Here is a 13,472-nt window from a genome sequence, read left to right as displayed (position 1 = left end):
GCGGAGAGTGGGAGATGCAGGGGAAATTTAAAGTCAAAATATCTTTTGCAAGGAAAATAAAATAATTTCATGAACCATCTGAGGAATGGACAGAGCCACCATGGAGCTATAGCCGATAACATCAATCAATTCTTTGAATATCTCAACTGCTTAAAGAGGCCTGGCATGAGTTAAGATTATTATCACACCTTCTTCGTGGTTGGTCTGAAGAAAGCAGGTTCTGCCACCTGCTTCTTCTCTCACCTGTTTTTAATCACCCATAAGAAATTCACAGAACTTGGCTAATGTCATGGTTTGGTTTACTCTCTCTAGCACATGCCACATACTGCATCAGCTGCTGAGGAAGTTGTTTCTAACTTGTACCCCCATTTTCCAACAACAACCCGTGGACTCAGCTTTTCAAATCCTGAGAAGGAAAGTAAACCCGCTCCCTGCATTTGCTCCCTCCCCCTTCTCCTCCTCCCCTGTCCCCTTCTCCTCTTTTTGTAAACTGTCGTAATTCTTGATTATATTTCTAAGGGGCAGGATTCACTTCCAGAAGTGTTCTCAGCACATAAGCAATAACAGCACAGACACACAAAATAATGATGACAGAAGTTAAGTTGGACCATCTGATTGCTAAATAGAATTTTCATGTCCATGATTGAATACACTCAGTAAATCTCCCCGATTTCAGCACAGACAGACTTGGTAGGGAAATCCCAAAATGTAATTTTAAACAAAGAAGCTTCAAATGTTTAAAAGTTATAATAGAGGCTTAAAACTTCGCTGGCCCTGAGCACTGCATAAAGGGATCTACACCTTCAAGTGTTCTTCATTGGAGACATGGTATATTGATTCTCCTATTTAATTTTGCTTACCTTCAATAAACATCTATCCAAATAGTGCTTTTTTTCTATCCTCTATGTTAAAAGTCTACCATAGAATATAAGAAAGAATGGACTGTTCTTTCTTTATTAAACTTACAGTCCATGCCTCAGTCCCCACCTCCCTGACCTACCTCTTGTGTTTTCCGTGCGCAGTGTTGAATCCATTCTAGATAAACATTGCAGAAGCTAGCTCGTGTGATCCCCTGGAGACACGGGACGTAGTCATCATCAATGTTAATGTTGAACATTGCAAGGTCACGCTCAATGTAATGCCACTTGGCAAAGGGTTGCAGGGACTTCAGAAGTGACTCATTTTTGATCCAGGAGAGGAGTTTGGGAGACGTTACCATATAGTATATTATACTCTGCAGAGAAAAAGCAAAGTTTTGAGCCCTTATAGCTATTCTAAAGCCAGGAAGATTTTATTTGTTAATTTAACCTTAGAAAGTAAATCAACCTCAGGAAAGTAAGAGATACGAAATCCCTACATGTGGTATCATTTGTATTTTCCGCTGGGTGTAATGCACAGAACTCATTTGAGACATTTCTAAAATGTCCTCTCTTAAGGGTTATCTTAGGGAAGAGGAAAGTGAGAAGAACGTAATGCTAACAGAATGTAACGGAACAGAATTTCTGTGATGAGGAAGAATGACAGTCAGCCCCATCCCTTCTGAGAGAAGTACACAGAAGCACCCTTTGCTGGGGTTACTGTAGGCTTCGGTGGGTCCTAGATTAGGCTGATTCAGCTTAAAGAGATTGGGGTAGACCCTCCTCCAGAGCCCTAACCAAAGAGTATTTAATGAACTAAAACAACAGGGTTTTCAGTTTGTTTGTTTGTTTTTTGAGATAGCAGCGACTCTCTCTGATGTCCAGGCTGAAGTGCAGTGGCACAGTCATGACTCACTGAAGCCTTGAACTCCTGGGCTCAAGCGATCCTCCTGCCTCAGCCTCTAGAGTAACTAGGGCTACAGGTGCAAGCCACCATGTCCGGCTAATATTTTAGTTTTTATTTTTGTAGAGACAGGGTCTTGTTGCCCAGTCTGGTCTTGAACCCCTGCCTCAGCCTCCCAAATTGCAAGGATTACAGGTGTGATCCACTGTGCCCAGTCAAAACAACACAGTTCTTATGGAAAGTATTGACGATGTGAAATTGTTGTCACCTTCACACACTTAATCCTGAGCGCCTAGACAGTGGACATCTGTGATATGTTCACAAGTAACCCATGTTTCCTTCTTAATCAGACACTGTACTTATGAGTCCCACTTGGGGAAAATGCTTCCCTTGGGCTTGATTATTCTGAGTAACAGGTTTGTGGAAAGCCATTTTGTAGTTTTTGAATAAATTCTTCCATCAAAAAGGCTAGCACCTGGCCTCAAGAAATAGAAATGGGACAGAGGAAATGAAAATCCACACCCGGATCCAAGCTCAGGGTGTGCTGCTGCGGAGTCCCTGCCAGCACACACCGCTGTTCCATTATAACAGAAAAATGCAGGTGGTGCTTGGGGCTATTGAGGCTGAGGGGCACCCCTGGAACGAGGCTGCACATCTCATTGTGAAATCATGAGGGGCTGGAGGGCGCACAGTGTTTGATGCAAGGAGGCAGGGATGTGTGCTCCTGTTAGAAAGAAACACTTAATTGATGCTCTTCTCTGTTTATAAAAACATATTCTTTTAAAATGAGAAAGCAGAAAACGAATATTGGGTGGATGGAAACAAAGTCTTCAGTGACTCACACCTGTAAGTGGAGTGGGCCGAGAAACCCTTTTCTAGGGGAGCCCCCACCCTCCCCTCTCTGGCTCTTCCCTCCGTCTGGCTGGGAAATAAAACCCAGAGCTCAAGGCCTCAGGTTACTTGGGTATCTGGCTTCAAGGTTTTTTTATAGGACTTCAGCAGGTGAAGAGACAGTCTTTGATTTCCACTAAACAACTGCAAACGCATGACTTAGGCTCTTGCTGTGAGGACTAAGGACAGCCTGGACTTTGGGGAGGTTCATCTGTGGTTCATGGCTTATGCTCTTCCTTCTTTTGGGCACATCTTCTATTACACTCCACAGTCTACCTGTCCCAAAAATGAGGAAGTGGAAAAATGAAATCTGCAGACAATAACTAGAATTCAGTGGCGTGCCCGTTCTCCCATCCTCTGTAACACCCCGCGATAACCATCCCGGCCTCAGGGAGGCCTTCGACATGAGGAGGAAGGAAGAGAGGGAGTGATGGAGAAAGAGGTCAAGGAAGCTGAAGGCAGAGGTGGGAAAGAAAGACATGCTAATGATGCCCACGTTGCATGGCTGTTCTGAGGTTTAGAATGAGACAATGTATATGAGGAACTTAGCACATGGCCTGGCCCGTTGATATGTGTATAGGTGGAAAAACAGTCATGTCTTTGACATCTGTGACTTACCTACCCAGCAAGCAGGATGAGCGTGGGACTCAGAGGGGAGGCAGGCAGTGGCAGCAGTAGCAGCAGCCCAGGAGAGGTTGAGGCAGAGGGGCGAGGGAACGGGGATGGCATTAGGGGACAGGAGACCCGTTGTGTCTGTGGTGGTCACCAGAGTGCACATCTGATATTCACAAATAGAAACTTTGAATCTGGAGGGTTTTCTCTTGTCTCCTTGCTGGCTGGATCATTTAAAGACAGTTTAAGTCGTCGGCCCAAAGTTGCAAGTAAAAGAGAGTAACGATGCCCATGTCCACGAGCACCGCTTCTCAGCTGAGCATTACAAAGGGAAGAAAGAAATTTGGTTTCTCTAAATATCTAGCTCTAGTGAACATCTGGTCTAGTTTTTCCCCAATATGGCCTAATCACATACCGGATAGGAATAACAAACAAAGACTGAAAGACAAAAGTGTATGTGTTCATTCATTGCTAGGGAGGAATTAACCCCACAACCGATGAAGTCAGAATAGTTAATGAGGACTTTGAATTCCAGAGGTTAACACTTCCTCCTCTCCTGTCTGGCAAAACCTGCAGTGCTGACTTCAGAACAGAACCCAGCTTGATGTTCAGCTTTCTAAATCACAGCACCGACACTTCTCACCGGGAGAAAACAGAACCACCCCAAATGCTTGCAAGTCATACCCTATCTCCATTTAATTTAGGCAGAACTTCTGTCATGGAGACATAGTCAATGAACACTGTAAAATCTTTCAGAATCTGTCAGGATGAAGTGGATACAACACTAAGTAAAACTGATAAGTTGGGGCAGTGACAATGAATTGATGGGGTAAACCTAGGCTGTGCTGAAAGCAGGACCCCTCCTGAATAAATTCATGATATCTGGCTCCTCCAGCAGGGATTCTCCTGGTTCCTCATTTTAATTGTAGATCAGCATATTCTTTCAGACAACTCATTCTAGGAAGGGGGGCCTGGCAGGCAAACCAACCTGTCGGGCTGTTCGCACCTCATTCTGCAAGGCCAGTGATAAGCAGGTCTCCTTTCTAAAAGAGCTGCCTGGAAACAATGGCAGCAGGAGAGCCAGACCCACACAGAAAGCGGCAGATTCCTTGACTGCTAAGAGGGTTTTAAACACTAATAAATTGAAGAGAGATGGAGGAGGCACGAGGGAAAACCTCAAGTCGCCAGGAAGGAAATGATTTCAAATATATTCATAGAGGGTGGGGGAACTGACCCAGTTTATTAGGATACTTTTAAAAAATCCTTTTGTAGTAAAGGAATTATTTCAAATGTTTCTTCCTTTTAATTTGCCTTTCCAGTAAGAAAATAATAAAGAGAATGAAATCAAACTCTTGAAACTTTAAGTAATTCAGAGCTACAAAGGCAACTTTGTTCATCTAGCAACCATACCAAAGAAGAAAATAATTTTTTTAACCCCAAAATGCTGTTTCTTCTGTTCTAATAGGCAGTTAGCCCTCCTGAAATTTCCCTTAACTAGCTGCAGCGGGGAATGAGTGCAGGTTCGGAGCCACCCCTTGCTGCATGGCAGGGAAGCACTGAGTCCTGTATTTGGAGGCAACCTCGCAGGATAGGCCTGGCAGTACCAAAGTGAATTAAACATGAGGGCATCGTGAGGCCCCATCTGCCCAAAAATCTCAGCCCCATCCTGAGTGCTGACTTGGGAGTTAAGAAAATTCTTGTTTCTGTGGGGCACAATGATGTCTGTAGTAGCTCCAAAGCCTAGTTGTATATCAAATCACTAAGGAGACTTATTAAACAATATAAGTCCTTGTGTCCCAGGAGGTGGAGGTTGCAGTGAGCCGAGATCATGCCATTGTACTCCAGTCTGGGCAATAGAGTGAGGCTCCGTCTCAAAAAAAAAAAGGTCCTTGGGTCCCAGCCCAGGCCTATGAAATTTGAATGTGTGGGTAGGACGTGGGGATGTGTAATTATCTAGCTCGCGGGGGAGGAGGGGAGTCTATTCCAGGTTTGCCCTGGCTCTGGCTTGTGAGAGACGCTATGATAGGTAGCACACCTGTGCACTGCCTGTCTCTCCTAGCCTACCTGCAACTCCCATTTTGCCTTCACTCTCCTTTCTTAAAAAACAGAGTGGAAGGCATTGTTTCCCCACAAGCCAGCTATTACCCAGCAGGTTCTGGGGGGACCTCCTGAGCCCCCTTCCATTTGCACATGATCCTGGATTTGTCCAATGGCAAATTGTCATCTTAGAAATCATCTAGGGGACTGGGAGGTGCATTTCCAGCAGTTAGGAAAAAGAAAGGTGAGTATCAACTAGCCGTCCAAGGAAAGAAGGCATCAAAAAGCTGGTCCAGTCATGGAACCCCCAAGGCCTCTGTAAAAACCAACAGGGTTAGTCCAGGGAGGATGGACCCAGACAGGGCATCTCACTCTCACTACTCCTCCCTTCTCTCCCACTCATGGTGATCTGCTGGCCCCATGGTGATGGGTCGGGCCTGTCCACATGTCTGGCTCATGGAAAGACAGGGATGTGGCTCAATATTGAACCCGGTTCCCACCACCCGTGCCTGTAGCAAGCCACCAGACCCTTGCCTGAATTAGGATCTCTTCTGTCCAGACTGTACGGCCCAGACTCCAAATCTATGTTCCCTGGAACCTTTGTTCATTTAGTACAGAAAAACAAATTGGGCCATGCAATATACAGGTCATCAAGCAGAGCTCTGAGGACCCAAAGAGGACTCAGGTGTGGCTTCTCTGTTTAGGGAATTCCCATAAAGTGAAGCAGGAAAGGTTTGCAGAGGAAGGGGAGGTGAATGTTGGCCATGGCCCTGAAGGGCAGGAAAGCACTGGGCAGCCAGCTGGTGAGGAAGAGCTGTTGGAACTGAGGTTGGAGGAGAAGGTGCGGGCATGTGGGAGGGAGAGGTGGGTCCCTACAGGAGGAGTGAACAGTGTGCAAGCGTGTGGGGCAGGGAGCACAGGTAGTGTGTGCACAGTGTGTACACAAAACAGTGAGAGATGGGGGAAGAGGGATGGGAAACACAGCCAGTAGCAACAGTGGAGGTCTCAGGGTAGCAGATGAAAGAGTCTAGTCTAATTCTTGAGGCAACAGGAAGATGTCAACTCCAGGGCTTAGCTACACGGCCTGGCCAGACCTACACTGTTAGTCCTTGCTGCCCCCTTCCGGCCACTTGCTTCACTGGCCTGTGAGTCCTCTTGTTTAGTCAGTCCCTGGATCTAGCTGTTCATGCAACCACCCCGTCCTGCCTCCTGAAAACCAAAGGAAATACTCAAGCGACACTTTCCTTGTTGAGGGAGAAAACAGAGATGGCTAATTACCATTTATCATCTGCTTTCTCCTTCTTCCGTGAACATACAATTTCATTCTGGGCTCATGGCCGCCCAAAGTACACTTGCCAGACCCTCTTCCGGGTGGCATGTGACAATGTTCTGGCTGACGGGATACAGTGGGGAGGATACTGGGCAGCTTCCTAGAACCTCTTTCACAGACAGCTGGTGCGTGCTCTTGGTCTTCATTTTCTGTGTCCTTTCCTCTATCCCTTTAAGCCTGTAACTTAAATTGTGGAACTCAAATTTTGGAAGATAGTTGATGATCAACCATCATCAAAGTCTGAGAGAAATAAGCTAACATGCACGCCATTCTTATTTCATGGCTCACTGCCAAATCTAACACAACTGGTATGTTGAGTTTGCCTAGAGTTTAGAAATAGAAGATAGGCCGTAACTCCCTGTTATGCTTCCCAAATCTTCCTCCATTTACATTAGGTTGGATGAAACATGTATAGTTTTGTATGACATTTGAATATAATGTTTTGCACCTCTAGCACACACAAAGATGGCAAGCACAAACGGCTAAATCTGTTGTAAACATGCTGCCACAGAAAAGGGTTTTGCAAACATTTTGTGTAGCAATCACCTAGGGGGATGAGATCTAAGAGTTATTTACCCCCTGACTATCTTTTGTTTCCACGTAGCTTCAGCAGCTATTGTGGATTTCGGGAATCCCCATTACCCAGGCTGGAGTGCAGTGGTGCAATCACAGCCCACTGCAGCCTCAAACTCCTAGACTCAGGCAATTCTCCTGCCTCAGCCTCCTGAGAAGCTGGGACTACAGGTGTGCACCCCGTATCTAGCTAATTTTTCATTTTGTTTTTTGTAGAGATGGGGTCTTGTTATGTTGCCTAGGCTGGTCTTGAACTCCTGGGCTCAAACAATCCTGCTGCCTTGGCCTCCCAAAGCTCTGGGATTACAGGCGTGAGCCACCATGCCTGAATTTATTCCAAATTTCTCAATGCCCTTTGTTTGTTAGCTGGTTAAAACTTTAGGTGCCATGTTTTCTTTTCATTCTGTGTTTCCTCATTTCTGCTGGACCACCTGTCTCAGCACGCTGGCTGAGGGGGGCCTTTGTGGTCTCCGATGGATGAGCTTCCTCTTTTTGAATAGCATTAAGATGTGACGCATACCTGTGGGTCATACAGGACTTCCACCATGCCAAGTCCCCCCAAACCTCCAGCACAGGACCCACAGCGAAGATCTCCTCTGCCACATGGCCCTCGCCTGCCCCTTCCCCTTCAGAAAACACCTCAGCCCCGATGAACACTACACATCCTCAGGCAGGTCCCACACTTGTTTTCCAGGAGACTTACTCCAAACTGCCATGATTTCTAAGGTTAAACACAGATTGGGCAGAGGTAGGCACTGAGCAACTGAAAAAATATGTTATTATTCTCCATGTGAGTTAGGAGGAAAGGCTGTCACAGTCAATTCTGACTGGATGGTTTAGCTACTTTTTGAGTTCTCCTTATGAACTTAAAATATAATTCTGGTTCTAGAGTGGACACTGTGCAGAGCATCTAATCTGACCCTTATAACTCAAACATGGAGGCTTAGTAATATTTCTAGGATATTTAAATTTGTCCTCATCATCAGGACAAGCAAACCATGCTGTGGTAGAAGAGACAAAGAAAACCTAGATAAGCAAATGAACTGCCTATTGGTGCCTAAGCTTAGGATATGACCAGGGCACAAATCTCAGGTTAAAGCAAAGCCCTCTAGGACTTTTCCAAAAGTGACAGTTCCCCAGATGGCTGGGCTTCCAATTCGGAAGCTGAGGATGAGAGGCTCAAAATTTAGACTTTTGACAGAGCTTTTTCGGAGCTTCCTGTGCCATCCTAGCATTTCTGCCTTAGACAGGTGTTTGGGAAACAGAGCAATACCTTGATGTAGTAGCGGATGAGGATCCTTCGGAGGTCAAACACCTGCAGCATGGTGGCGGCGTTGTTGTCCAGGATGCTGTAGCCCTCCAGGATGTACTGCGTCCGCGTGATTTCCCAGGTGAGCCAGCGGAGGTGAAAGGCAGCATTGCAGGACAGCAGGTGGGGCAAGTGGCCTGGTTTGCAGCAGCAGCAGCCTCTGTCCTCCTCATCGCCCTCCATGATGGCTTCCACCTCCCTCTGCTGGCAGTAGGTTCCTGGCCGAGCACAAACATGAAGGAAGTTTGATGAGAAGGCATGCTAGAATGTTCCCTTCAATGGATTTCCCCATGGCTTCATCAGAGGGGAAGAGGCTGAAGAGAGTCGAGGAATCAGGAAATTTGTTTATTCTCAAATAAGTCCCCCAAAGAAGTCGTAATTCTCATAATCATGAACTCTCTTATTCATGCACATTCATTCTGAGTCTTTGTAGAAAATATATTTAAACCATTTAAAAATTTTTATGGAGCTATGAGCTAAATGTCAACACAGAAGAACATCATTTCAGTGGGAGGCAGTAGTCGACAAACAGGTTTTGAAAAAGGTAGTACATACTAGCTACTTGACTTTAGTCCATTTATTTAACTGGTGCAAGCTTGTTTCCTCATCTGTAAAACAGGCTATTGTAAGGATGAAATCAAATGGCATATGCAAAGTGATTAGTCACCACACAAAAATAGTAGTTGTTCCTATTATTTTTACCAGATTGTGAGCTCCCTAAGGGCAATGCCTGGCAGGTAGAAATTCAGTAAACACACAAACAAATAAATAAACAAATTGATGAGCTAGTGAATAATTTATTCACCAAATATTGAGTGTACCCAATACACTGTGAATACAGCAATGAAAAAAATGTATAAAATCCCTGTCCTTGTATAGCTTATCAGTTTAAGTTAAAGAAGACAGGCAAAAAAATAATAAAGCAAAAAAAAGACTGGAATGACAGGGTGGGAATAACTATTTTAAATAGGGGCTCAGAGAAGGCCTCCCTGGGATGTCTCAGTAGAGACCTGAAGGAGGTTGGGGGAAACTCAGCGCAGATAACTGAGAGAAGGGTTTTCCAGGCAGACAGAAGACCATGTCCAAGGCCTTAGGTTGGGATCATACTTATTATATGTTCCAGAGCAGCAAGAAAGTCTATAGTAGAGGGCACAAGTGGGAAAGCAGTAAATGAAGCAGAGAGATAGCTAGGGCCAGATCCTACTTAGAATGAGTTAGAGGAACAGTTGGATGGCTTTAGCTTAAAAGGAATGTAATCTGACCTATGTCTTAGGAGGACCACTCTGGCTTACTGCCCAGAGAAAGGACTGTCGAGGGAACAAGAGTGGGAGCCAGGGCATCAACTGTGAAGCTGTTAGTTAACCCAGATGGGAGAGAATGATGACTTGGTCCTGGGTGGTTGGAGGAAGTGGTGAGAAATGATTAGATTCTGGATGTATCTGAAAGCAGTCTGATGAGATTTGTTGACGAATTTAGACATGTGATATTGAAAAGATGAGAAAAGAATGATTCTCAGGTTTCTGTCCTGAGCAGGATGAAGAATGAAATTACTATTTACAGAGGAGAGGAAGATTGCAGGAGGACCAGCCTTTGGGTAGGAGTGAAGGGAAGATCAGGGATTTACATTTACGTGTGTTAAGTTTTAAGTGCCTAATATATCAAAATGGAGATGTCAGGGAGGCAGCTGGATTAAGGAATCTGGAGCTCAGGGGACAAGTCCTGGCTAGAGATTTATAAAATCTAGGAGAATTATTAGCATGTAGGGGCTATTTCAAATCACCTATATGCTAGCAAGAAAGTGTACAGACAGCATGGAGAAGAGGTCTGAGAAGTAAACTCTAAGCATTCCAACATTTAAAGGTTGGACAGGTGAAGAGATCCCAATAAAGTGATAGAACAGAAACGGCAAGTGAGTTAGAAAGAAAACCAGGAAGTCCCAAAAGACAAGTGAAAAAAGAGTTTAAAGGAAGAGGGAACATCAGTTCCATCAAATGATGCGTACAGGTCAAATTACATGAAGAATTAACTGTTAGATTTGGCAGTATGGAAGTGTACAGTGATCTCTGCAAGACAGGTTGTGGGGGAATGGTGGGGGAGGGGTAGTCTCATGAGAGTGAATTCAAGAAATAATGGGGGGGAAGAAGCAGAGATGGTGAATGTAGGCAACAATTTCTAGAAGTTTAAAAAATCTTTTTGACTTTATTATCTTTCTTGGCACCTTATTGCACAGGCTACTATCTCCTGTATGCTGCTGAGTAGAAGTGGTGAAAGTTGGCATCCTTGATTTTTCCAAAGAAGCATCATTTAGTTTCATTAATTTTCCTCTATTGTTTTTCTATTTTCTAGAGAAACCATAGACATCCAACTCTTATCTTTAAAATTTTCTTCCTTTTACTTGCTTTGGATTTACCATCATCAGTTTTTTCTAGTACTAGGTGAAAACTTATGTCAGGGGTCACTAACTTTTTTCTGTAAAGGGCCAGAGAATAAATATTTTAAGCTTTGTGGGCCACATATGGTCTCCGTTGCCTCTTTTCCTTCTCCTGCTTCTCTTTCTCTTCCCCTTCCCCTCTTCTTTTAAAAATGTAAAAGCCATTGTAAGCTCATGAACCCTAGTTTGCCAAACCCTGGCTCACATCTCGATTTTAAACCTTTCTTCTTTGCTAATATAAACGTTTACAGCTGTACATTTCTCTCTATACATTGCTTCAGTTACATCCCACGCGTTTTTTATATGCTGTGTTTTGTTTTCATACAATTCAGTTATTTTGTGATTAACTTAGTTATTTCTTTTTTGACTCATGAGTTTAGAAGTGTGTTGCTTATTTTCCAAATATTGGGGAATTTTTATGATGCAAATTTTTGTAAGTTTCAAATTTAATTCCAGTGTTATTGGAGAATGAATACTTATTATTTCCATCTCTTGAAATTTATTGAGTGTTATTTGATGGCTTAGCACATGGCCTATTTAGGTGAATGTTTCAAGTGCTCTTGAAAATATCTGTATTCTGCTGTTGCTATGTGAAGTGTTCCATAAATGTCAATTAGTTTCAAATGATTGACAGTATCATTCAAACATTCTGGATGCTAATATTTTTGTGTGCATTTTCTATCATTTACTGAAGGTATAGTGTTGATGTGTTCAACGATAGTTGTAGATTTTTCTGTTTTTACTTTTAATTCAGTCAGTTTTTGCTTCTTGTAGTTCTATTACTAGGTATATGCACATTTAGGACTGTTATGTCTTCTTGATGAATTAACTCTTCGATTATTATGAAATATCTTTCTTTAATGTGGTGATATACCTCATCTTGAAGTCTGATATTAATAAAGCTAATCCAGGTTTCCTATAGTTAGTGTTTGTAAGGAATATAATTTTCTATCTTTTTATTTTTAAATAGCACAAAGCAAAATAGGTGTGAGGGTTCCTAAGACTCTCCAGATCTTTATAGTTAAACCATTTCTTGTAAACAGCATGTAGTTAGGACTTGCTTTTTTATCTAGTCTGATGATCTCCAATTTTTAATTATAGCAATTAATCCATTTACATGTAATGTGGTTATTTATATGACTGAGTGAAAGTCTACTATTTTCTTTTTTTTTAAAGATACTCAAATGTCAACTTTATTGTTTCTATATAAACATCTTTTGTACTGAAAACTGTAAAATAAGTTTGCTGTGATTGCAATCCAAATTTTGAAAGCCAGAAAATCTAGTTATTATGCTATAGCCAAACTACCTAATGCTTTCTTTGTCCACAAGTAACTTTGCTTCAGTTTCTTGATGTTGGGTTTCATCTCACTGACTTTGGGCTTCTAAGACACATGGGAATACTTACATTGTCTTTGGGTCAAATCAAACAGTAGAGCTAAAGTTATTCAAATACATTCAAATGACACAGATCCCTTACAAATTACTAGTATCATAGTAGGAAGAAAAAGATACAAGAAGAAAAATACATCCTAGAACTCATTAATATTATTGGTGTATAGTCTACACTAGCATAGCATAGCTTTCACAACCTGCTATATAAAATTACCAGCAAGAAGAAAAAGGTGCAAGAATAAGTTTTATGGCTGAAGTGGCTTGGTGTCATAATTCCCTGTTCTAGCATTCTCAGAAGGATCCCATCCGTTAGACACGCAGAAACTGCAGGGACATTTGAACGGTCTTGATTCCTTCTTAACTCCCTTAAGCCCAGTGTTAGTTAGTATTCTTTCATGGGTACGAACTCTGCCGAGTAACATGTGTTTGAATCTTGCCATCCTTTCTCTCTGCACAGACAGCAATGTTCTTACTCCTCTCCTCCTGTAAAGCAAGTCATCTCTGATTTCCCTGAGGATTGTTGCTCTTGCAGCAATTCCATCTATCACTCAATAGCGTGAATCTTCTGGTAGAGGGGAAGGGGGTTCGTTACTAGCGTTGATAGTCAAGTTACTAACGTTCTTTATCAACATCTCGGAACAGATTTCAGAGGCCCCTGAATCGTCCCGAGAATTTTCTTCGGTCAGCATTTGTGAAGACTCCGGGATGGAGGTTGTATTAAACTGCTGTGATGGGTCCATCTGCGTCTTGAACAACACTAAGCTTCTCCTGGATCTTTGAAACCAAGCAGAAACTGATGACTGACCCTCAAATTGCTACAAGGTAGCCCGGAAAGAGGCTGAAAACCGGAGCTCCAACGAATGGTCAAAGAACTGACCGTAAAATATAGGTCTGGCTTCCTCTTAAAATACAGATAAGCCAATCTTCCAGGATATTTGAATGTTAATGATCCAATGATTAGAGGATTAAGGGATCCAAATGATTAAAGGTTAATGGGCGTAGTTTAGACTAGTAGGGTAGTTCTTCATCTGCTTTGCATTAAAATAATATGTCCTATGTCATGTCTGCTAGAAAATTTATAAAACGCCTCTCTTTTGTTGTGAGAGTCTACTATTTTCCTATTTGTTTTATTTT

General features: G+C 42.9%; 1 protein-coding gene and 1 pseudogene across 1 annotated transcript in view; both read right to left on the bottom strand.

Annotated features, from left to right (window-relative positions):
• The window catches only part of PCNX2 (pecanex 2), a 295,611-nt gene that overhangs the window by 14,473 nt on the left and 267,666 nt on the right, over window positions 1-13,472 (bottom strand). Inside the window, exons 27-28 of the mRNA XM_017857713.1 lie at window positions 8,478-8,731; window positions 1,001-1,234 (exon numbers count right to left, since the gene is read on the bottom strand). Coding sequence (XP_017713202.1) covers window positions 1,001-1,234; window positions 8,478-8,731 — 488 coding nt within the window. The remainder of the gene's footprint in view (window positions 1-1,000; window positions 1,235-8,477; window positions 8,732-13,472) is intronic.
• Window positions 12,584-13,078, bottom strand: LOC108518983 (developmental pluripotency-associated protein 3 pseudogene; annotated as a pseudogene).

Source organism: Rhinopithecus bieti, unplaced genomic scaffold (assembly GCF_001698545.2).
Source record: "Rhinopithecus bieti isolate Rb0 unplaced genomic scaffold, ASM169854v2 scaffold_46259, whole genome shotgun sequence".
Lineage (NCBI taxonomy): Eukaryota > Metazoa > Chordata > Mammalia > Primates > Cercopithecidae > Rhinopithecus > Rhinopithecus bieti.
Note: the sequence above shows the minus strand (reverse complement) of the source record. Positions and strands in the feature narration are given on the sequence as shown.